Source organism: Crocuta crocuta, unplaced genomic scaffold, assembly GCF_008692635.1.
Source record: "Crocuta crocuta isolate KB4526 unplaced genomic scaffold, BGI_CrCroc_1.0 scaffold23, whole genome shotgun sequence".
In the NCBI taxonomy this organism is placed as follows: domain Eukaryota; kingdom Metazoa; phylum Chordata; class Mammalia; order Carnivora; family Hyaenidae; genus Crocuta; species Crocuta crocuta.
This window is the reverse complement of record NW_027529439.1, coordinates 67,908-90,491: the sequence shown is the minus strand read 5'-3', so window position 1 is coordinate 90,491 and position 22,584 is coordinate 67,908. Positions and strand designations below refer to the sequence as shown.

Sequence of the window (22,584 nt, the reverse complement as noted above, 5' to 3'; positions counted from 1 at the left end):
CCCCACTCACATGCTCACTCTCTCTAATAAAAATTAAAAAGAGAATATATTCTGTAATCAGGTTCTGAGGCCCAAAAGACCATTAGACTTCCTTTAGTGTTCAAATGGACCACAGGATCATGATTCACATTTTGAGGAGACAAAAATGGAGGTGCTACTCCAATATGCTAGCCCTCACCACTAAGGGATGAAACCTCCAAAACACTTCAGGGCTGTGCTGGAGACCTCCACAACCCCACAGAGGAGGTGACCTCACTGCCATTCAGCAGATATGTGGAAGGAAAAGGAAAGCAACCAGCATCTCCTTGTGAAGGTGCAGAGAACTGGCCTACGAGAACCCCAAAGTTCTGCTCTTGTGGAACATCCTGCCATTGTATTAGGAAACCAATGGAGCAACATTTGTGGGCTACGTCTAAAGCACCTCAAATAACTGATCTGAAGAAAATCAACTCAATTCAAATATTTGCTGGGACCCCACTATGTGGCAAAAACACCTGCCCAAAGCACCCAGAGGCTTACAGAGTTGGAAAAGCCATTCAGGGTCAATCCTGAGATCTGCCATCAGGAAATATGCAGCCCTGTATCTTCATGTTTACATGTAAACTCACACTCTCTTCTGTGCTGGACCAACTGTGGACATTTAAGGGTTAAAATCAGAAAATCAAAACTCCCTTTATTTAGCATGTTGTTAGTTCCTTCAAGTTTGTGTTTCTCACACTGCCAAAAACTTAGAGAAGATAAATTCGTAGAAACTCAGCTAAGTTTGCTAGAAAAATACCTCTTGGTATACTGCAAGTACTTTATACTTATTTTAAGACATCAAGTAAAAAACTTATTTTAGATTTACAAAGTATTAAACATTGACCTTACTATTTCTCTTTCTCCTCCTACTGTTCCTCTTTAGAGCAGAAATACCCTTTTAGCCAGTGGCTTTCAAGTTTCTGCAATTAAGTCCATTACAGGCTTAACAAACCTGAACTCGTATGCCCAGACACCTGCAGAGCCTAGAGCACTGTGTCACTACAGAGGAGAGTTCTGGAGCCCTGACACACCTGCCCCCATTGTCACCCCCTTCTCCAAGCTCAGGCCATAGTCACAGGCAGGCCATCTCAACGCCTCCTGCCTGTCCTCCTCCTCATCTTCATGAGCTTCCTCCTCTCTCCACTCTACCAGCAACCCTGCTGCCTCCTCCCAGCTTCAGCTTCCCAGCCTCCCCTCCCAAACACACAAGGCTCAGACCCTCTCTTTGCAAACCAACACAGCTAAAAGCATGCACAGAGCCTGCCTCAAGTGGTTCGGATGCCACCTACACCTGAGCTGAAGGCTATCACTTACGGAGCACCTGCTGTGTACCAAGCACCAATTTCTATCCTCAAATTCTAACACCCACAGACCCAGTCTCTTCCCTTCTAGCTTCATCCTGTAGGTGTAAAATGATGCTCCTGGAGAGGATTATTCCCAGCAATTACATACTAGGAGCCCTCTGCCTTCTGTTTCCTAAATTTGATAGTGCTGGACCTTTCTCCTCCCACTTGCACAAAAGTAAATACACAGCATGAAAAAAAACCACACAAGGTCCAAATTAACTCAAGGAGATTACAAACCCATAAAGCCAGCATGTGATTCCATAGAAACCAAAGCATGTCAGGCTAATTTTTGTTTTTAAGAAAAAAGTCCCAATTATTTTTTTAAGGTGGTCATCTTTCAGGGGTCATCTTTTCCAAGGACTGTTAACCTCCTAGACTGTACAAGGGGCAAAGCATCTCCAACACAACAGCTTCAGAAGACTCTCCACATTGTTAACATTTTCACCTACTTCAGCTAAAGAAAGACACTCCCACCACTACTATGCAAGAGTCACCTGTGTACACAGATGCCAGCCCTGGAGAGTAATGCAGTCCCTACAGCAGCCTGGTAACTGGGAAGGGGCACAGGGAACTTTCTGGGTAATAGAAATGTTTCTATTTCTTGATCTCGGTGGTAGATATACAAATATATAAATCATTATGCAAAGGAACTCATACTAAAATTAAAGGCAAAGTGGGCACATGGCACTTACCAAAATTCAAGAAAATCAGTTTGGCCTGTATTCCAGGACATAGTTTGATGAGAAATGGAATGGCAACATACAACCCCAGAACACAGAGAAGAATCTTCCTCAGTCGGAACCACAGGCTCTTTCTCCTGTAAGAGAGAACAATTAACAGGTCAAAGATAGCAGGTGCAATTTTGCTACTGCTTATTAACAGCTTTATGAAAATCACTAACTAAAATCCACATGTAGCTTTCCCCACAAGAATTTTGTCAGTAAGAATACTAGCCTCCCACCTGCTTTTGTTAAAATAATTATTTTAGACAGTCTTTCAATCTGAGCTTAGAACTCTATTGCAGAGAGTGGGGTAGGGTATTTCCTCCTGAAACCCAAAGAAAGGTCCTGATGATTTTCCATGCTTGCCCTGGGATCAGAACACAGCACAGATTTCAGATCCTCAGCAAGTGCCGAACCTGAAGGCCGATCGTAGTTGCAGCTTCATCTCAGGAGAGTGGATGTCTCCAGGTCGCATGATCACCTTCCTGCAAGCCACCACAGGTGTGGGCTGCCCAATGGCTTCTCGTAGGAAGCACGAACATCAACAAAACCTGCCCAACCAGGTCCAGGGAGGGAGCAGGAGGCTGACAACAAGACTGTGGCTAACACTGCCTGTCCGGAGATTCCAGCCCACATTCTGTGTGGCACCACCTGATGGAGACCCATTCTCCAGGCACCATAAGCCAGGTCTCCAGACCCTCTTCTTAGCCCACCCAGGTCCAAGACTTCCTTATCCTGTTCCTGATGCCTTTTCAAACATGTCACTAGTCAGGACGCCTGGGTGACTCAGTTGGTTAAGTGTCTGACTTAGGTTCAGGTCATGATCCCATGGTTCGTGGGTTCGAGCCCCGCGTCGGGCTCTGTGCTGGCAGCTCTGAGCCTGGAGCTTGCTTTGAATTCTGTGTCTCATTCTCTCTCTGCCCCTCCCCCACTTGTGCTCTGCCTCTCTCTGTCTCTCAAAACTAAATAAGTGTAAAAAAAATGTCCCTAGTCTAGAGATTCTAAACTTCTTGTACTAAAGGTTTCTCAACAACTAAAAGCCTGAAGCCCCAAAGAGCTTCTGTTTACATGGTTTGTATTTATTACTATTTGTCATGTGAGAAGTTAAAACAGAAATTTTTTAAATATCTATTCATTAGGGTGCCTTGGGTCGTGATCTCGCAGTTGTGAGATCGAACTCTGCTTTGGGCTCTGTGTTGGGCATTCTCAGCCTGCTCAGGATTCTCTCTCTCTCTCTCTCCCTCTTCCCCTACCCCATCCATGCATGCTCTCTATCTCAAATTAAAAAAAAAATTATTCATGTATCTAACAAGTAATCTATTACATGTTAATATAATTAACATCTTTTATAAATTATTGTATTTTCCAATACAAAAACTTTTAGTGAGAAGAGCAGCATTAACATTTTTTATAAATTTCTTTAAGCCAGACAACTTAATAAAAGACAGATGGATTCCATCTGTTTCTGCATCCAATCTGTTGTGATATCACATGTCACGTAGCATCTGGAAAACTCAAATAATGAGTGAAAAATGCAAATAGCATCTTAGGGTTATTATGAACATCATTTTGACCTTGTGGACACTCAAAGGATCTTGGGGAGCACCCTTGGAAACTGCTGCTCTAACTTACAAACCAAGTCCAAACCTTAGTGGGGCTAAGTATTTATCTCTGGACTGTTTCCAAAATAACTATTTAAGGTGGTTTTAAATATATACCTGGAGCTGCTGACACATGCAATAATACAGATGCATCTCAAAAGTGTTCTGCTAAATTCAATAAGACAGACACAAAAGACTACATACTGTATGATTCCCTTTATCTAAAATTTTAGAAGGGAGGGGTACCTAGCTGGCTCAGGCCAGAGTGTGGGACTCTTGATGTAATAGGAGTCATGAGTTCAAGCCCCATGTTGGGTACAGAGACTGCTTAAAAAACATTCTAGGGGTGCCTGCGTGGCTCAGTAAGTTAAGCATCCGACTCTTGATTTTGGCTCAATTCATGATCTTGTGGTTCGTGGGTTTGAGCCCCACATTGGGCTCTGCCCTGGCAGTGTGAAGCCTGCTTGAGATTCTCTCTCTCCCTCTTCTCTGCCCCTCTGCTTCCCCTGCTCGTGCTCACTCTCTCTCTCTCTCAATAGATAAACTTTAAAAAAAATTCTAGAAGGGGCGCCTGGGNAAAAAAATATTAAAAAAAAATTCTAGAAGAGGCAAAACTATAGGGACAGAAAAACAGAACAGTGGTGGCTGGCAGGTGGAGATAGAGGGAAACTGCAAGGGGCACAGGGAACTTTTAGAGTGACTGAAATCATTTTATCTTGATTGTAGTTACACATTTGTATGTGTAAATAATACGTCAATAAAGCTGATGACAAACATGCATATCTGATAAATATAATTCATTCACTCGTTCACTTGGTTTGATCGATGCTATTACTGAGAACCTAGCACTCTTTGGGCAGTAAATACTAAGGGCAGCAAAGGAGGGCATCTGTATCCATGCTGTGCTCCTAGCTCAGCTGGACAGACACAGAGATGTGAGAGAGGCACCAGTGCTGGGTGACCCAACCCAGTCTGGGCTGCCAGGGAAGGAGCCACTGGCAGGAGACACGTGTTAGGGATATAGCAATTAACTAGATGAGATGGAGGAACAGTTTAAAATGACATCTTAAATTCCATTCACAATCTTCCCTTTCAATGATGAAGGGTGTACAATATTGTGGTTAAAGGTGCTGGCTCTGAAGTCAGATGATCTAGTCCAGCATCCAACCTAGCACTTAATAGCTGTGCAATCCTGGAAAAGTTACCTAACCTCTCTGAGCTGTGGTTTCCCCCCTGCACAGAAGGCATAAAAATGGTACCTCCTTTCTGAGGCTCCTGGAAGGATTACACAATAATACACTGAGAGTGCACACCTGAGTCTCAGGTCCACAATATAGCTAAGCTGTTATCACCATCTTTTTCTTATTCTCATTAAAGGAAAAAGCATAGTGGGCATAGTGAAGGACCCTGAAAGGGAGGGTTGGGCATAATATGAGAGGTCTAAAGAGGCCAAGAAGAATTCAGGACTTCATTCTGAGAGAAAATGGAGAGCCCGTAACAAAGAAAATAGCCAGCAATCAAATGTACAACCATCAAATGCCAGATGCAAAGCTCATGCTTGGGTTCTCTGCTCCAGCCACATTGGCCATTCCTATGTTCTTCACACAATTTGTTCACTCAGCTTCCAGAGCCTGCATAATTCTGCTCAACTGTAAGGCCTTCAAGTAGCTCGTAATTTTATGTCCTCAGTGAAAGGAAAGCATATGCCTACACAAAGACTCGATTAAAAAACATTCACAGAAGTTTTATTCCAAACAGTCACTGAGATAATGCAAATGTCTATCAGTGGGTGAATGGATAGTTTGTTCTTAGAAGGGAATACTACACATGCAATAAAAAGGAGCTAACTATTGATAACATGCAACCACATGGATGAATCTCAAAATAATTAAGCTGAGTGAAAGAAGCCTTGCACTATGGCCATAACACCAGCAGACTTCTGTTTTGATACATCAGTTCACCTAAAAAAGTATTCCTATTCATTAGTAAAATCAGCATTGTCTTTTCTGTGCTATTTTGGGGTGGAGCTTCCTCCACAGATGGTGGCTTTTCATCTTCCTCATATTTTGAAATAGTTTATATAAGATGGAAACTGCTCCTTTATAAAGTTAAAAGAATTTATCAAGAAGAAATAAGGATCACATAAACAATGGAAACAAGATAATTTACTGCATCCCTTCTTAAGTAATTATTACCTACTTCTTGTGACAATTTTGTTAATTTTCTCAGAAATTCCTTTAGAGGCAACCATTACTTATTGCTGGTAGTATTGCCATTAAATGTACTTCTTGCTAGCAGCATTCCTTGTTTTTGATTACTGATAAAAATGAATATTTCCCACACAGCTGAAGAAAGCATCACCTCCATTTAGCACCTACACATGACCTGGTGTAATCACAGAGGTCCACCTTTCTCCATGCTGCACACATCCTCAGGAGGAGGAACAATTTTTGCCATTGCCTGAACAATGATTCAGTGTGCTTGTCTTTAAAGGTTACTCATATTATCAGTGCCACAAATAAATAACTAGAAGCACTTGTCAAGAAGTAGAAAGGAACTGTAGAAACATATTTAATGGACAGACTTAGGATCTGTGCCATCTGGGCACCTGGGTAGCTCAGTCAGCTGAGTGTCCGACTCTTGACTTCGGCTCAGGTTGTGATCCCAGGGTCATAGGATCAAGCCACGAGTCCAGCTCTGCGCTGAGCATGAAGCCTGCTTGGGATTCTCATTTTCTCTCTCTCTCCCCACCCCACCCCCACTTTGCCTCTCTTCCCCATTCATGCTCTCTCTCTCTCTCTAAAATAAAAATTTTTAAAAAAGGATATAGCCCATCAGTTGCATTCTTGGGCATTTATTTCAGAGAAATGAAAACTTACTTTCATGCAGGAACTTGTTAATGAATGTCTATAGCAGCTCTGTTCATAATAACTACAACCCAGATGTCTTTCAAGAAGTGAATGGAGAAACAAACTGTCCATACTGGCCATGGGATACTACTCAGCCATAAAAAGGAATGAACTAGGGGTGCCTGAGTGGCTCAGTTTGTAAGCAGCCAACTTCAGCTCAGGTCATGACTCACAGCGCATGATTTGAAGCTCCACATCAGGCTCTATGCTGACAACTCAGAGCCTGGAGCCTGTTTCTGATTCTGTGACTCCATCTCTCTCTGCCCCTACCCTGCTTGTGCTCGCTCTCTCTCTCAAAAATAAATAAACATTTAAAAAAAATTTTTTTTAAAGGAACAAACTATTGATTGTGCAACAACTTGGATGAACCTGGGAATTAAACTGAGTTTAAAAAGTCAATCAATCCCAAAAGGTGACATTTTGTAAGTACATTTATAAAAATGTTCTTGAAATGACAAAGTGATAGAAATGGAGACAAGACTAGTGGCTTCCTGGGTTTAGGGAAGGGAGGAAGGGGGTGGGAGTGGCAATAAAGGGGCAGCACTAAGGAGCCTGGTTAGGGGGAGAGCACAAATGAGTACCTTGATGTGACAGTGGTTCCACAAAGCTACACATAAAATGAGATTGGACAGCATTTCATACACACACACACATGCACAATGCATGTATTTTTAAGTGGTGGAATTTTTTAAAATTTTTAATGTTTATTATGAGAGACAGAGAGACAGAATGCAAGCAGGGGAGGGGCAGAGAGAGAGGGAGACACAATCTGAAGCAGGTTTCAGGCTCTGTGTTGTCAGCACAGAGCCTGATGTGGGCTCAAACTCAGGAACCACTCAATCATGACCTGAGCCGAAGTCAGATGCTTAACTGACTGAGCTACCCAGATGCCCCAAGTGGTGGGAACTTAATAAAGTCTTGGATTGCATCAATGTCAGTCTCCTGGGGCTGACCTTGTACTATGGTTGTGTTATATGTTACCTCAAATTGAAGAAGGCTGGTGGATGAGAACAGTGGAAACCACTGTACATTTCTGGGCAATTTCTATGAATCTATAATTATTTCAAAATAAAAACATAAAAAAGAAAAGTAACCTATCACAAAATCTAAAAGACAGAAAGTAAAATATAAATTTCCAATTAGAGCTTTAGCCAAATTCTAAGTTTTGGTATGTTATGTCTTCATTTTCATGCATCTCAAAGTAGTTTCTAATTTCCTTTGTGATTTCTTTAACCTGATGATTATAAGATGTCTGTTCTCGGGAAGCCTGGGTGGCTCAGTCGGTTAAGTGTCTGACTTCGGCTCAGGTCATGATCTCATGGTTCGTGGGTTCGAGCCCCATGTAGGGTTCTGTGCTGACAGCTAGCTCAGAGCCTGGAGACTGTTTCAGATTCTGTATCTCCCTCTGTCTCTGACCTTCCCCTGCTCACGCTGTCTCTCCCGCTCTCTCTCAGAAATAAATGAAACATTAAAAGAAAAAAGATGTCTGTTCTCATGAAACTGATGATCCTTAAAATAAGGAATGCAATTTAAGTGTATAAATCATTGGTTGCTGCATTGACACCAGAAGGCTGAAAACCTTATTTGTTTAATAGTGTCAAAAATCCCCTTTGATTGAAATTCATTGAATTCATTTTAGTATGCACTCATGGATCTACACTTGCAGTTGGAAAAACAACTCAACATGCTCATGATGTCAGCCTGGGCCAGGGCAGCAAGAGGGAGGGACTAGAGAGAAAGCAAGGGGTACAGCTGCCCCTGGGTGTGGGAGGAGAAAGTCTTAGATAATTGATGCAGGCTCAGATGCCACCAGGGACCAAGCAGGTAAATGGAAAGACAGGAAACAGTCTCCTCTCAGATCAGGGGGAAACAAATGTTTCCATTCTGAAGTAATCTTTACACCATTTCTGGTGGTGTTCAGTCCGGCTGCGGCACTGCATAACAGGGCCCCTGGAGCTGCTGTGCCCACACCTCTGCAGAGAGGTAGCTTGCAGCCTAGGCAGAAGCAGTCAGGCGCAGTCGGGCGTGTTTCCACTCCTGGAGTGAGGAGCAAGCATGTGAGAACTTGAGGACCTGACTTTTGTCTTTCTTTTCACGTTTCAGACAACATCTAGACCAGTCTTCTCCCATTGCTTTTGCTGTCTGACCCTCATAAGAACTCTAAAACTGTACCTCTTTGCACAATTTTATTTTTTTATTTTTATTATTTAAAGATTTTTTAAAATGTTTATTTATTTGAGAGAAAGAATGCAAGCAGGGGAGGGGCAGAGAGAGAAAGGGAAAGAGTCCCAAGCAGGCTCAGTGCTGTTAATGGAGAGCCTGATGCAGGGTTTGATCTTATGACTATAAGATCATGACTTGAGCTGAAATCAAGAGTCAGACATTTAACCCACTGAGCCACCCAGGCGCCCCTTTTATAAAGACTTTTTATTTTTAAGTAATTTCTACATCCAATAGGTGGGGCTTGAACTCACAACCCAGAGATCAAGAATCACAGGCTCTACTGACTGAGCCAGCAAGCATCCCTCTTTGCACATTTTAAAGTTGACATCTAAAATTTGTTGTAAGTTTAACAGGGTGCCTGGCTGGCTCAAAGTGTATGCAACTCCTGATTCATGGTTATGAGTATGAGCCCCATTTTGGGCACTGAGATAGATTACTTTGTTAATTAGTTAATGAATTGTAAGTATAAAAGTTGTTAAGGTTATTTTTTACAATTTTTTAATGTTTATTTTTTATTTATATTTGAGAGAGACAGAGGGCGCGCGCAAGCAGGGGAAGGGCAGAGAGCCGGAGATAGAATCTGAAGCAGGCTCCAGGCTTCAAGTTACTAGCTGTCAGCACAGAGCCGAATGCAGGGCTCAAACCAGAGAGCTGTGAGATCATAACCTGACCTGAAGTTGGACGCTTAAGTGATTGAGCCCCCAGGCGCCCCTAAAAGTTGTTAAGTTTAAATAGGATATAACTTTTGGTACATAGTAAATATTGATGATTTAAAATATACCTCTGTTAAATATATGTAAAAGAATCAAAATACCATATTGACTTAACACCTACTATCATCCCCTCTGAAGATACATGAATATGCTAATTATTAGGTCAGAAACCTGTGGCTTCCTTTTTTCCTTGAATTTCTATTCCCATTTTGCTTCCCAGAATGTTATCCTAATATAGCATATTTTATGCTTTCAACTATTTGTTGATATTCTTATCATACCCTCCCTTGAGCAAAAATATGTGTATAAACAAAAATTTAAAAATGTAAATATCTGTAGCAATAAGACTCTACGTTAAAACTGTTTTCTTCTGGATGGAGTCATCATTACAATTATTAACACACACATTAGTCAAACTGACAAATATATTTTGACAAATGCACCTAAAAATTAAATGGATTCCACTACTTTTCCAAGTGCATCATGTGTGTAGATAGATATTATTTATTGACAGAATAAAGACAGAGGTTAGCATTAATTCTATGTGGTATTGTATGTGGTTTTTAAAATTCTAAGTCCTAGGGACTTCTTCAATCAGTAAATGAGAATGCCACCACTTCTTTTCATTCCTTCAGAGTTATATGCCAAAAATCTTAGAGGGAAAAATATTTTTGATAAACTGGTAGCTCAATTAAGCCCTTTTTAATTTTTGTTGACAGCCAAGAATTTAACACCACTTGACTTGCAAAATAATTTTACACCATCATTAGACATTCACTCACTATTTCTCAGCTTTTTCTAAGAGGTTAGCCCTCTTCCCCACTCAGCCTTCATCTTGGTCTGCCTTTAGCAAGGATCCTGAGAAGTCATCTCCCCCACTCTGATATCTGATCAAGCCTCTCATCCCCAAACTTTGATATCTCAGTCCTGGTCCTGCCACTAGCAGCAATTAGGCCAATTTAGAAAGAATCTCTCTATACTGGACATGCCTTTCTAGTAATTTTCCATCCATTGATCCCCTTAACTCTACTCATTGGCTATAAATCCCAAGCTGTCACCTCAAAAGCAATTCCACACTGGACTGCACATGAAACTGCCTTTTCCACCTGGCTCCTCCTTCTGCCTCCTCCATCCCTCTGACCACACCCCAGGTCTTTCCCTTCTCACCCTGGCCCACTTCCCTAGGACCTTCCTCCATTGAAGACTCTTTTTTTTTTTTTAATGTTTTATTTATTTCTAGGATAGAGAGAGAGACAGTGTGAGCAGGGGAGGTACAGAGAGAGAGGGAGTCACAGACTGAAACAGGCTCCAGGCTCTGAGCTGAAGTCAGCACAGAGCCCGACGCGGGGCTCGAACCCAGAAACCGCGAGATCATGACCTAAGCGAAAGTCAGACGCTTAACTGAGTGAGCCACCCAGGTGCCCCACCATTGAAGGCTCTTAAGAGACTCAGGGACAAGCAGAAGCAACCACCTAAGGCTAAAGAGGATTGGAAACAGGTTGGATTTTTTACCCCCTGGTTGTGGTTTAGAAACACCTGGACTGCTGCTCAGATTTTCCAAAAAGCCTCTCACCCAAACTTCCATCTACAGCCAACATTATACATCAGAGATGACAATTTTAAAAGCTTCCTCCACAAATATTATAAAAAGCACCAGCCCTCATATTAAGTAGATCACCTTAACTTGTTCCATCTTCCAAAGTACAATTAAGATAAAACAATGAAGTGGGGCCGAGAACTAACTCTTAACATAAGCTAGTGAATTTTGTGTTACTGTATTTATGCCTGACTCATGGCTAGAATTTTAGAATAAAACTGTACTGTGAGGAAGCATCTAGCTATAAAAACTGTGAAATGGTATATTCATAAAATTTGCCTATCTGATACAAAATGCTGGTATAAAACAGACAATTCACAATCATTTTACATCTTCATTTTCTCTATAAGATAAAGATCACTAATGGTTAAAAATTATGACCATTATATGTAAATGAAACTATTAGAAATAATAATGGTGAAAAGCAACTTTCCATAAAAGTATAAAAGGAACATAGAATATTTTTGTTAAGAAAAAGAGTAAATTTGGGGAGCCTGGGTGGCTCAGTCGGTTAAGCATCCGACTTCAGCTCAGGTTATGATCTCACAGTTACTGGGTTTGAGCCCTGCGTCAGGCACTGTACTGACAGCTAGCTCAGAGCCTGAGCCGGTTTCAGATTCTGTGTCTCCCTCTCTCTCTGACCCTCCCCAGCTCATGCTGCCTCTCTCTCTCAGAAACAAAGAAAACATTTTTTAAAATTTTTTAAAAAAAGAAAAAGAAAACAAGTAAATTTTACACTAAAGTAAAACAACTTATTTTTCCAGAATAAGAAAATGGGCAAGCAGGATAAAGTCTGAATGGATACAGAAAGTTGTAGAAGTTTTGGAACTTTATGTTGTATTGTCAAAGCTGGCTAAGACTGGATGAATTTATTTATAAGGCATGAAAAAAATTTAAAAATTATAAAAATGAGCTTTAGTATTAACAATACCTGAATGCAAAACTAGAGTTTGGTTTTCTTACTGTTACAATTTTCTTAGGTGGTAAGTGTGGCCTTGACTGTGAAAGGTTTTTCTTTACATTTTAAGACCTGCCTAGAAAACAAGGACTATATATTACCAGAATACTTTCCCGTGCCTTTATTATTATTATTATTATTATTATTATTTCAGAAGCACAAGAGAGGTGGAGGGAGAGGGAAGGAGGGAGACTGGAGGAGGGAGACAGACAGAGAGAGAGAGAGAGAGAGAGAGAGAGAGAGAGAGAGAGAGAATCTCAAGCAGGCTCTACACTGAGTGCAGGGCTCCATCCCACGACCCTGGGATCATGATCTGAGCCAAAATCAAAAGTCGGACACTTAACCAACTGAGCTACGCAGGCACCCCTTCTGTGCTTTATTTTAATGTTTGCTTGTTTCTTTGTTTCTTTGTTTTTGAGAGAGAGAGAGAGACAGAGACAAATTGTAGCAGGGGACATGCAGAGAGAGGGAGACAAAATCTGAAGCAGGCTCCAGGCTCTGCACCGTCAGCACAGAGCCCAATATGCAGCTTAAACCCATGAACTGAGATCATGAACTGAGCTGAAGTAGGACACTTAACGACTGAGCCACCCAGATGCCCCTCCTGTGCTTTATTTTAATCTGTATCACATCTTTGACTACTAAAAAGAACTAAGATTCTCACTTTTGAAACACCTAAGCTGTTAAAATCATATTATCATATCATATTATCTCCTACAGCTACTTTTGAATTCTTTTATTGTCACTTTGCTTAAATAAGTAGCTAAATATTATTATTTCATAGTGATCATACTTAGCTAAGTGTTCAAACCTTTTGACATTTTTGACAATTTGTGATGTCTGTCTTCCCCAAATCAAATCCTAAATAAAATCTTGATCTCAAATTGACTTTGGGATTTCCCAGTGATCCCCTGGAAAGTCACAAAGATTTGTTCTTTATCCTGTGAAAAGAGAGATGTTAAAAATAATTAGGTTTGGGGCGCCTGGCTCGTTCAGTCAGTAGAGCATGGGACTCTTGAACTCAGGGCTGTAAATTCAAGACCCATGTTGGGTATAGAAATTACTTAAAATAAAATCTTTTTTTTGGCCAACAGACACATGAAACGATGCTCAGCATCCCTCCTCATCAGGGAAATACAAATCAAAACCACACTGAGATACCACCTCACGCCAGTCAGAGCGGCTAAAATGAGCAAATCAGAAAANAGGGGGGAGATGGGCATGGAGGAGGGCACTTGTGGGGATGAGCACTGGGTGTTATATGGAAACCAACTAGACACTAAACTATTTGTGAAAAATAAATAAAATCTATTTTTTTTCGGAGAAAGTGTGAGTGAGGGAGGGGCAGAGAGGGGGCACAGAAGGCCTGATTCTGACATCAGACAGCCCATAAAATCTTAAAAAAAAATTTGATATGTTGAGTTGCATAGAAGCATTGTCAAATAAGAAGAAATGTTTAACCTAAAAAAAAATAGAAATGTTTAACCTTCCCTAGGTTATATTTATATGAGCAAATATTACTAATATAAGTACTTCAGAAATTATATGCAGTTCCTAGAAATGTGTCAGCCACTTTAACAGATGGTGCTGGGATTCTGGGAGAACTGGACAGCAACAAGCAGAAGAATGAAACTAGATCACTTTCTTACACCATTCACAAAAGTAAACTCAAAATGCATGAAGGAACTCAATGTGAGACAAGAAACTATCAAAATCCTAGCAGGAAACAACCCCTTTGAACTCAGCCACAGCAATTTCTTACTTGACACATCTCCAAAGGCAAGGGAATCAAAAGCAAAAATGAACTATTGGACCTCATCAAGATAAAAAGCTTCTGCACTGCAAAGGAAACAATCAACAAAACTAATAGGCAACCGATGGAATGGGAAAAGATAGTTGCAAATGACATATTGGATACAGGGCTAATATCCAAAATCTATAAGGAACTCACCAAACTCCACACCCAAAAAACAAATAATCCAGTGAAGAAATGGACAGAAGACATAAACAGACACTTCTCTAAAGAAGACATCCAGATGGCCAGCAGACACATGAAATGATGCTCAATGTCACTCATCATCAGGGAAATACAAATCAAAACCACTCTGAGATACCACTTCATGCCAGTCAGAGTGGCAAAAATGAACAAATCAGGAGACTATAGATGCTGGAGAGGATGTGGAGAAATGGGCACCCTCCTACACTGTTGGTGGGAATGCAAACTGGTGCAGCCACTCTGGAAAACAGTGTGGAGGTTCCTCAAAAAATTAACAAGAGAACTCCTCTATGACCCAGTAATAGCGCTTGTAGGAACTTACCAAAGGGATACAGGAGTGCTGATGCATATGGGGCACATGTATCCCAATGTTAACAGCAGCACTTTCAACAACAGCCAAATCATGGAAAGAGCCTAAATGCCCATCAGCTGACAAATGGATGAAGAAGATGTGGTTGATCTATACGATGGAATACTACATGGCAATGAGAAAGAGTGAAATCTGGCCATTTGTAGCAACACGGATAGAACTCAAGGGAACTCGAGGGTATTATGATAAGTGAAATAAGTCAGGCAGAGAAAGAGGGAGACCAGATGTTTTCACTCATATGTGAAAAAGGAGAAACTTAACAGATGACAATGGGGAAGGAGAAAGGAAAAAAAATAGTTATTGAAAGGGAGGGAGGCAACCCATAAGAGACTCTTAAATACAGAGAACAAACTGAGGGTTGATGGAGGGTGGGGGAGGGGGAAAATGGGTGATGAGCACTTGTTGGGATGAGCACTTGTTGGTTTGTCAAACCAACTTGACAAACTATATAAAAAATAATAACTAGGGGCGCCTGGGTGGCTTAGTCGGTTAAGCGTCCAACTTTCGCTTAGGTCATGATCTCACGGTTCGTGGGTTCGAGCCCCACGTCGGGCTCTGTGCTGGCTGCCAGCTCAGAGCCTGGAGCCTATTTCAGAGTCTGTGTCTCCCTCTCTCTCTGACCCTCCCCTGCTCATGCTGTCTCTCTCTCTCTCCTAGAAATAAATAAAAAATATATTTAAAAAATAATAAATAAAGTGCTGTCACAGAAATAACCAAATTTCCTTGTCAATTTTTTTTTATAATGAGCTCTCATCAGATCTTTAACCATGGTCATTTTAAGTCTTTTGTCATCCACAGATAGTTGTTTTACCCTGATCTCTGAAAGTGTTTGTAATCAGTTACAGTTTGACTGGAATGTCATATTTGAGAATGATGCATACAATCACATATAACCAGACAGCTTAAAAGAACTAAGGTCTACTTTTGGAGTCAATGCTTACAAAGATCTCTTAGAAAAACAGTCCTAGTACCTCACTTAAAAGTTCCCAGCCTTGGGGCACCTGGGTGGCTCAGTCGGTTAAGTATCCAACTTAGGCTCAGCTCATGATCTCATGGTTTGTGAGTTTGAGCCCTGTGTTAGGCTCTGTGCTGGCAGCTCAGAGCCTGAAGCCTGCTTCAGATTCTGTGTCTCATTCTCTCTCTACCCCTTCCCCACTTGTGCTCACTCTCACTCTCTCTCTCTCTCAAAAAAAAAAAAAAAAAGTTCCCAGCCTTACTTACAGGTCACTGTCTGGCAGGCCCAAGAACCATAAGATATTTGGGGACTTAAAGAAGAGAGGAATTCATCCACATTTACAGGTACTGCAATTCCTGGCTTGGCTTCCTAGCTTTGAGTGGTTTTTCTAAGTTTAATCTGAGAGTCCCTATAAAGAGTTCCAGCAAAGCAAACTTAAAAAAGCCTATGTGTTCAACTGGCATTCCTACTGCACTTTTGTATGTAATCAAGTCAAATCTAATGAGAACCAAATTACTTTGTAAAGAAAAATCATCTTACTTTGATTATCCTTGATCAAAGAAAAAGTGACTGTATCAATAAATTTTATATTTCAACAGAAAAATTTCAACGGACGAATGGATCAAGAAGATGTGGTTTATCTATACAATGGAATACTACACGGCAATGAGAAAGAATGAAATGTGGCCATGTGTACCAACATGGATGGAACTTGACAGGGTTATGCTGAGCGAAATAAGTCAGGCAGAGAAGGACAGATACCATATGTTTGCACGTATAGGAGGATTAGGAGGAACTTAATGGAGGACCATGGGGGAGAAGAAGGGGAAAAATAGTTGGGAGAGGGAGGGAGGCAAACCATGAGAGACTCTTGAATTCTGAGAACAAACTGAGGGCAGATGGGGTGCGGGGGGAGGGGTTGGGGGATAATGGGCATGGAGGATGGCACTTGTGGGGATGAGCACTGGGTGTTATATGGAAACCAACTTGACAATAAACTATTTAAAAAAAAAAGAAAATATTAAACTAAAAAAAAAAAAGAAAGAAAGAAAGCAGAAGAGACTTAGAAAGCAAAATGGAGGAAGGAAGGCCCTACCAGCCTGGCTCACTGCGTGATATCAGTGAGTAGAGCCCATACTGGACTCAGAGTAGGAGCAGGAAACACATGAGAGAGCCAAGGGCTCTGAGGCATGACTAGTTCACCCTGACCAATACTCTTGCCCTGCCAGAGGACCAGGTAAGACGAACAATATGGAGCCTGAGGGACTGAGTGGTCCCCTCAGTATCTCTGTTTGCAAGTCTCATAGACCACTCAAATTAGCATGTCCAAAACCAAGTTCTTGATCTTCCACCCTCCCCTCCCCTCAATCTGCTTCTTCGCCAGGTTCTACACCTCAGCAAACACCGTGTGCCCAAGGCCCATGACAGGTTCTCCAGGAGTCACTCCCAACACTCTCTCCGCACCTCTACCTCCACTTGGAGTCCACACCAAGTCTCCAAGACACATCTCAACTCCATCTGCCTCTAACCACCCTAAATGCTGGCTCTCTGGAACAGGCCAACAACATATCTTGCCCAGACCACTGGGCCCAAACTTTTTGGATTATACATCAGTAACTTTTCTTGAAGCATGTCCTCCACATATATGTACTTATTAAAATATACACAGGTATAATTGATCTGCATGTGTATGTAGGTTAAATTTCTGAATATGAATATAATTAAAAGTCCCAACATTTCCTTCGCATACCCCACTGTGTCTCATACACCTCCTGGAAGAACACACCCCATTTTTATACCAACACCCCAGCCTTCTGAAAGAACCACCTAAATGGAATATTCCATCTTGCCACACAGCCAGAGAGACCTTTTTCAAATAAAATTTGTCCTATCCCTGCCTCCATAAGCCTGGCTGGAGCATCTGACCCATGCTGCTCCCCATTGCTGACCCTCCAGCTCCTTTCAGCTGCTTGCACAGGCCAAGTGCTTCTCCCCCTCATATGGAGTTCCCATGCGTCCAAGCCCTGTGCCTCCTCCAGGCCTCAGCTTCAAGGCTATTTGCCCCAAAGTCTCCCTGGCCATGCAATTTAACTGGGACTTTTCTATTACAATAATTTATTAAGAATGTTACCCCTTTGTCTGACATTTTACATATTTAAAAGCATTTCCCCTTACACTTATTTTTTGTCTTTTTACTAGGAATCTTTTTAATTGGAGAATTTTTTAATTTTTAAATAAATGTTTAATGTTTTTAATAAACACACAATGTTACATTAGTTTCAGGTGATTCAACATCTCCATGTGTTAGGGTTCACCACACAGGTAGCTTCCATCTGTTACCTTGCAATGCCATTACAGTACCATCGAGTATATTTCCCATGCTATGCCTCTTGTTTCCAATTATAAGATAATTTTTTAATCTTTATGTATTTTTATTGTATTAGTCTTTTTATGATTTCTTCTCCTACTTTATGGGTAGATGTTCTGCGCTGATCTTGAGACTAAATAAATATTCTTATTTTTCTTTTAGGACTTGGAACTTCACATTTAATCCATGTGGGATGTATCTTGGCACATGGTGGGAGGTAGGGTTCTGAGTTTGTATCCTAAATAGTCACCCAACAATTTCTCTTCATCTAAAATGCCACTTCGAACACACATTAAATGGCTAAAGATGGAAGATTTAACTGTTCTCTCCCAATAAAATGACAATATAGTTTGTAAAAAGCATAGAATGAGAGGAGAGACATCAACATTTTAGAAGCTGGAAACCAGGACACCTGGGAATTCAGCTGACACCTCCAGGAATGTCCAAAGGCAGCACTCAGGGACCTAAGACATGTGAGCCGATGGCTCACCCATTGGGGACCCCAACCAGAAGGACAATTTGAAAAACCCCTCTGTGATTCCCACTTCACTAATCAGAATGGGGCTACTGTCCTATCCCACCAAAAGGCTAAACGTTCATTCTCTACAAGAGGTATACATGTTTCTGGACTGCAGAGGGCCAGGTATTCTAAAAAGGGAAGAAATACATGAAAGTTTAGAAAAGCACATTGAGAGTCCCCAGCCTTCTTGCTCAGCTCCCAGAGAGAAGCTGGAGATGGGCCATAGTGTGGTCAGGAGCAAAAATGCAGGGCAGCCTCATACCTCTAACTGTCCTTCTGCCAAATGTGCAGGCTCTGATCTACACCACAGCTTGCTGTTTGCAATCATGGAAGCCCTATGTTCCCAAGACTCACTCATGGCCTTGTTTCCTCCCTTCCCTAAAGGGCAATTGAGGCAGAATGATCTGGGCAGTACTGCATTAAATCTATCTGGGAAAGAAACATCTTTTCAATATTGTAGCTTCTCATCTAAAAGCAAAATAGATATTTCCACTTAAACAAGTATTATGTTAAGCTTTCAATAAAATTGAATAATTCTGATAAACATTCTACATATTTCTTATGCTTATCCTTAGAACCTGTATATTTTTTGTTGCTACTATAATATAGTTACATGTTCCCAGTGGTTAGTAACTAGCATATAAGAAAGCTATTAATTGGTGTGTGTATGTATATATGTATGTATTTTGCATTTGAAAATCTTGCTGAGGTCCATTACTTCTGAGAAGTTTCTAGTTGATTTTTATTGAAGTTTTCCAGATGGGTAGTTGTTATTCAATTTTAAATTCTTGTCTTTTGTCATTAGGTATGTCATGCAGAGATTACTTAAAATATCTTTTAAAAATATAAATAAATAAAACCTTTCAATGGAATTTTGAATTTGGGTTCTCGTTAGAGAGACCTCTTCCATTTTTTTTTTTTTTTACACATCTCATCACATTGGTTGATGAGATTGTTGTCTTTGATCAAGATTTAATTTTAAGTTCAGTAGATGGCAGACTTGTCAATAAAACAACTGGAATATGAAGGTATAAAAAGCAGCTGTAGAAGAAACAACATAAGCATTTCCTTCCACTTGAGAACCTCTATCCTCTGGCGGGCAAGCCTCCTGCTGCTGAACCTCGCAGGTCAGGTAACAAGAGCAGACAGAATGGCCCAGGACCACCGGACCATGTCACCCAGCCCTCAGGTCAAGGCCATCCTGAGATTCTGCAGAAAATGCCCTAGAAATCATTCTCCTTCCCTTTTTATTTGAAACAAAATAACAACAAAAACTCACAATGAGGCAATATTCTGGAAATTTATCTTCAGATGTAAAGGGCTGCAGAGCTATTATGAGATATTTCCCGTTATCAAAACAAGCAGCATTAAGATGACATGTAGAGAAGGGTGCATGGGTGGCTCATTTTGTTAAGCATCCAACTTTGGCTCAAGTCATATCTCACGGCTTATGAGTTCAAGCCCCATGTCGGGTTCTGTGCTGACAGCTTGGAACCTGGAGCCTGCTTCAGATTCTGTGTCTCCTTCTCTCTCTGCCCCTCCTCCATTTGTGCTCTGTCTCTGTCTCTCAAAAATAAATAAGTGTAAGAAAAAAATTTTTAAGATGACATGTAGTGATATAAATTAAACAATGAAATCCCATCTTTCCCTATGTTATTTGCAAAGAATAAGAATACAGACTATACCAAAGTGGTAAGTGAGCAGACACTTCCCTGCTGACAGTGGGACCTGCTCTCTGACTGAGCAATCCCACTCCAAAGGGTTGACTGCATGTACTTGTTCCTCCCAGTATGTCAGGAAGACTACACAGATGTCCTTTCTGTAACATGTTCTATGAGAGGGAAAGGGAATACATTTGCAATATTCAAGAGGAATATACTGAGCCACCCAGGCACCCCTGTATCTTGGTATAGTTTTAATTTGATTTTCCTAATTATGAATGAGTGTGGCTGAGCACCCTTTCACATACTGAAGGGTTATGGTATTTTTTTCTCTATGAATCATACATATCCTGTACACTTTTTCCATAGGTTTTGATGTTTTTCTTTTCAATCCCTTGAAATTATCTATTAGGGAAAATAGCTCCTCTATATTAGTTGCAACTAAATTCTTGTCTTTTGTCATTAGGTATGTCATGCAGAGACTACTTAAAATATCTTTTATTTTCTTTTAAAAATATAAATAAATAAAACCTTTCAATGGAATTTCAAATTTGGGTTCTTGTTAGAGAGACCTCCTCCATTTCAAGACTATAAAGAATTTCACTCATTTTTTCTTTCAGTACTTCTTGGTTTCATTTTTATATTTAATCCTTTTGAACATTGATTCTTATATATGGTCTAAGATGTGGATCCAGATTTATTTTATTCCAAATGGTTACCAGTTGTCTCCAAACCCCTTATTAAAAATCTAAATCAGGGGTACCTGGATGGCTCTGTCGGTTAAGCGTCCAACTTCAGCTCAGGTCATGACCTCGCAGTTGTGGGTTTGAGCCCCGCATAGGGTTCTGTGCTGGCAGCTCAGAGCCTGGAGCCTGTTTCAGATTCTGTGTCTCCCTCTCTCTCTGCCCCTCCCCCACTCATGCCCTGTGTCTCTCTGTCTCAAAAATAAATAAAAACTATTAAAAAGATTTTTTAAATCTAAATCAATCTTAACCCCACTCATTTATGATCCCACCATTACCCTAAATTCCCAAGTGTATTTGAGACTATTTCTGGAATTTCCAAGAAGAATCATTGGCTTGCTATTCAAAGTTACTGCCACACTCCTAAAACAGAGCACTGCAGGGGTGCCTGGGTGTCTCAGTCATTTGGGCGTCCAACTTCGGCTCAGGTCATGATCTCTCCTGGTCCATGGGTTCGAGCCCCGCGTTGGGCTCTGTGCTGCCAGCTCAGGGCCTGGAGCCTGTTTCAGATTCTATGTCTCCCTCTCTCTCTGCCCCAACCCTGTTCACGCTGTCTCTCTCTCTCTCTCTCTCAGAAATAAATAAAACATTTAAAAAAATTTTTTTAAATAAAATAAAACAGCACTGCAGTATGGACCAGTCTCCACACACCATCCTCCAGGGCTGCTGGCACTCTTACATGTCATTTTCCTATGAACTTCAGAATCAGCTTATGTAGAACCCAAGAGGAACAGGCTGGCATTTTTATTTGAAATCCTGTTAAATAAATAATCTTACTTAGGGAGATTAGGCTTTCTATTTAAGAACATGTATGTCCTTACATTTGTTGAAGCCTACTTTTGTGAGCTTTGGGAATGTTTTAAAAGTCTCCCTCTCACAGATTCTGCATATTTTTTCCTAAGCATCCTTACAGGATTATTTTTTTGTTGATGATTTATTTTGCCTTCTCTCCCATTATATTTCACAACCAATTGCTATTTTGTATATATGAAAGCTACAGTTCAGAGTATACTGCTTTTCTATCTCTATAAAAGTGGACAGGGCACCTGTACACTGGGATGACATGCAGTTGTTAAGAACAAAGAATGAGTGTCTAGACAGTGACATGGTGGGGGTAGAAGGGCTTACAATCTTATGAGGAACTGTTCATGTCAGGGAAGAAGTGGTAGAGCAAAAAGAACTTACTGCAGATACTCTGGTGTTTAAAAAAATTTACATATATTTCTTTTATATAATAACAAAGATTTCACAATTACATTAGCAGGAGTAGACTATGCTATGTTGCAATAACAAACCACCATCAAATCCAGCAGCACACAGATACAGTTTATTTCTTGCTGTGGTTATATGTCCAGCACAGGTTATCAGGGGCTTCCACTGATCCTTGTCACTCAGGAAATTTTCAGGAGGCTCCACCACTCTATAATGACACCATCTCCACAAATGGCTTTAGGAAAAATGTCATGGCGAAGCCCAACCCTCCTGTAAAATGCTTCTACCTAGAAGAGTCACACATCACTCCCTTCAGACCATAGGTCATTTCAAATGGGCAAAGTCCCAAACTGGAAACTCAGTGACCAGTAGAGATGTGCCCACAGGGTGAACAGCTACCTGTGTGCACAGCACTTACAAATTAGAGTAAACCACTTAACTTCACAATGGAAAAATTTGCTCTTTAAAAGAGCCCCAAGTAAATTTTTAACACAGGACTATTTTTAGATTTAAGTGAACCTGCCCATCCTCCCCCCACCTGCTGACACTTTTAATTTTCCTCTTCAAGAAGCCTCAGCTTCCAGATTCTTTAATTTATTAAAACAGTATATATTGATAACACAGAAATTGCTACTTAAATTGACTACAGGCACCCTGAACAGATTCACC

At 40.8% G+C, this 22,584-nt stretch overlaps 1 protein-coding gene across 1 annotated transcript in view; it reads right to left on the bottom strand.

Moving 5' to 3' along the window:
• Nucleotides 1-22,584, bottom strand: part of ABHD12 (abhydrolase domain containing 12, lysophospholipase) — a 68,741-nt gene that overhangs the window by 26,292 nt on the left and 19,865 nt on the right. The window contains exon 2 of the mRNA XM_077760155.1: nt 2,060-2,184. Coding sequence (XP_077616281.1) covers nt 2,060-2,184 — 125 coding nt within the window. The remainder of the gene's footprint in view (nt 1-2,059; nt 2,185-22,584) is intronic.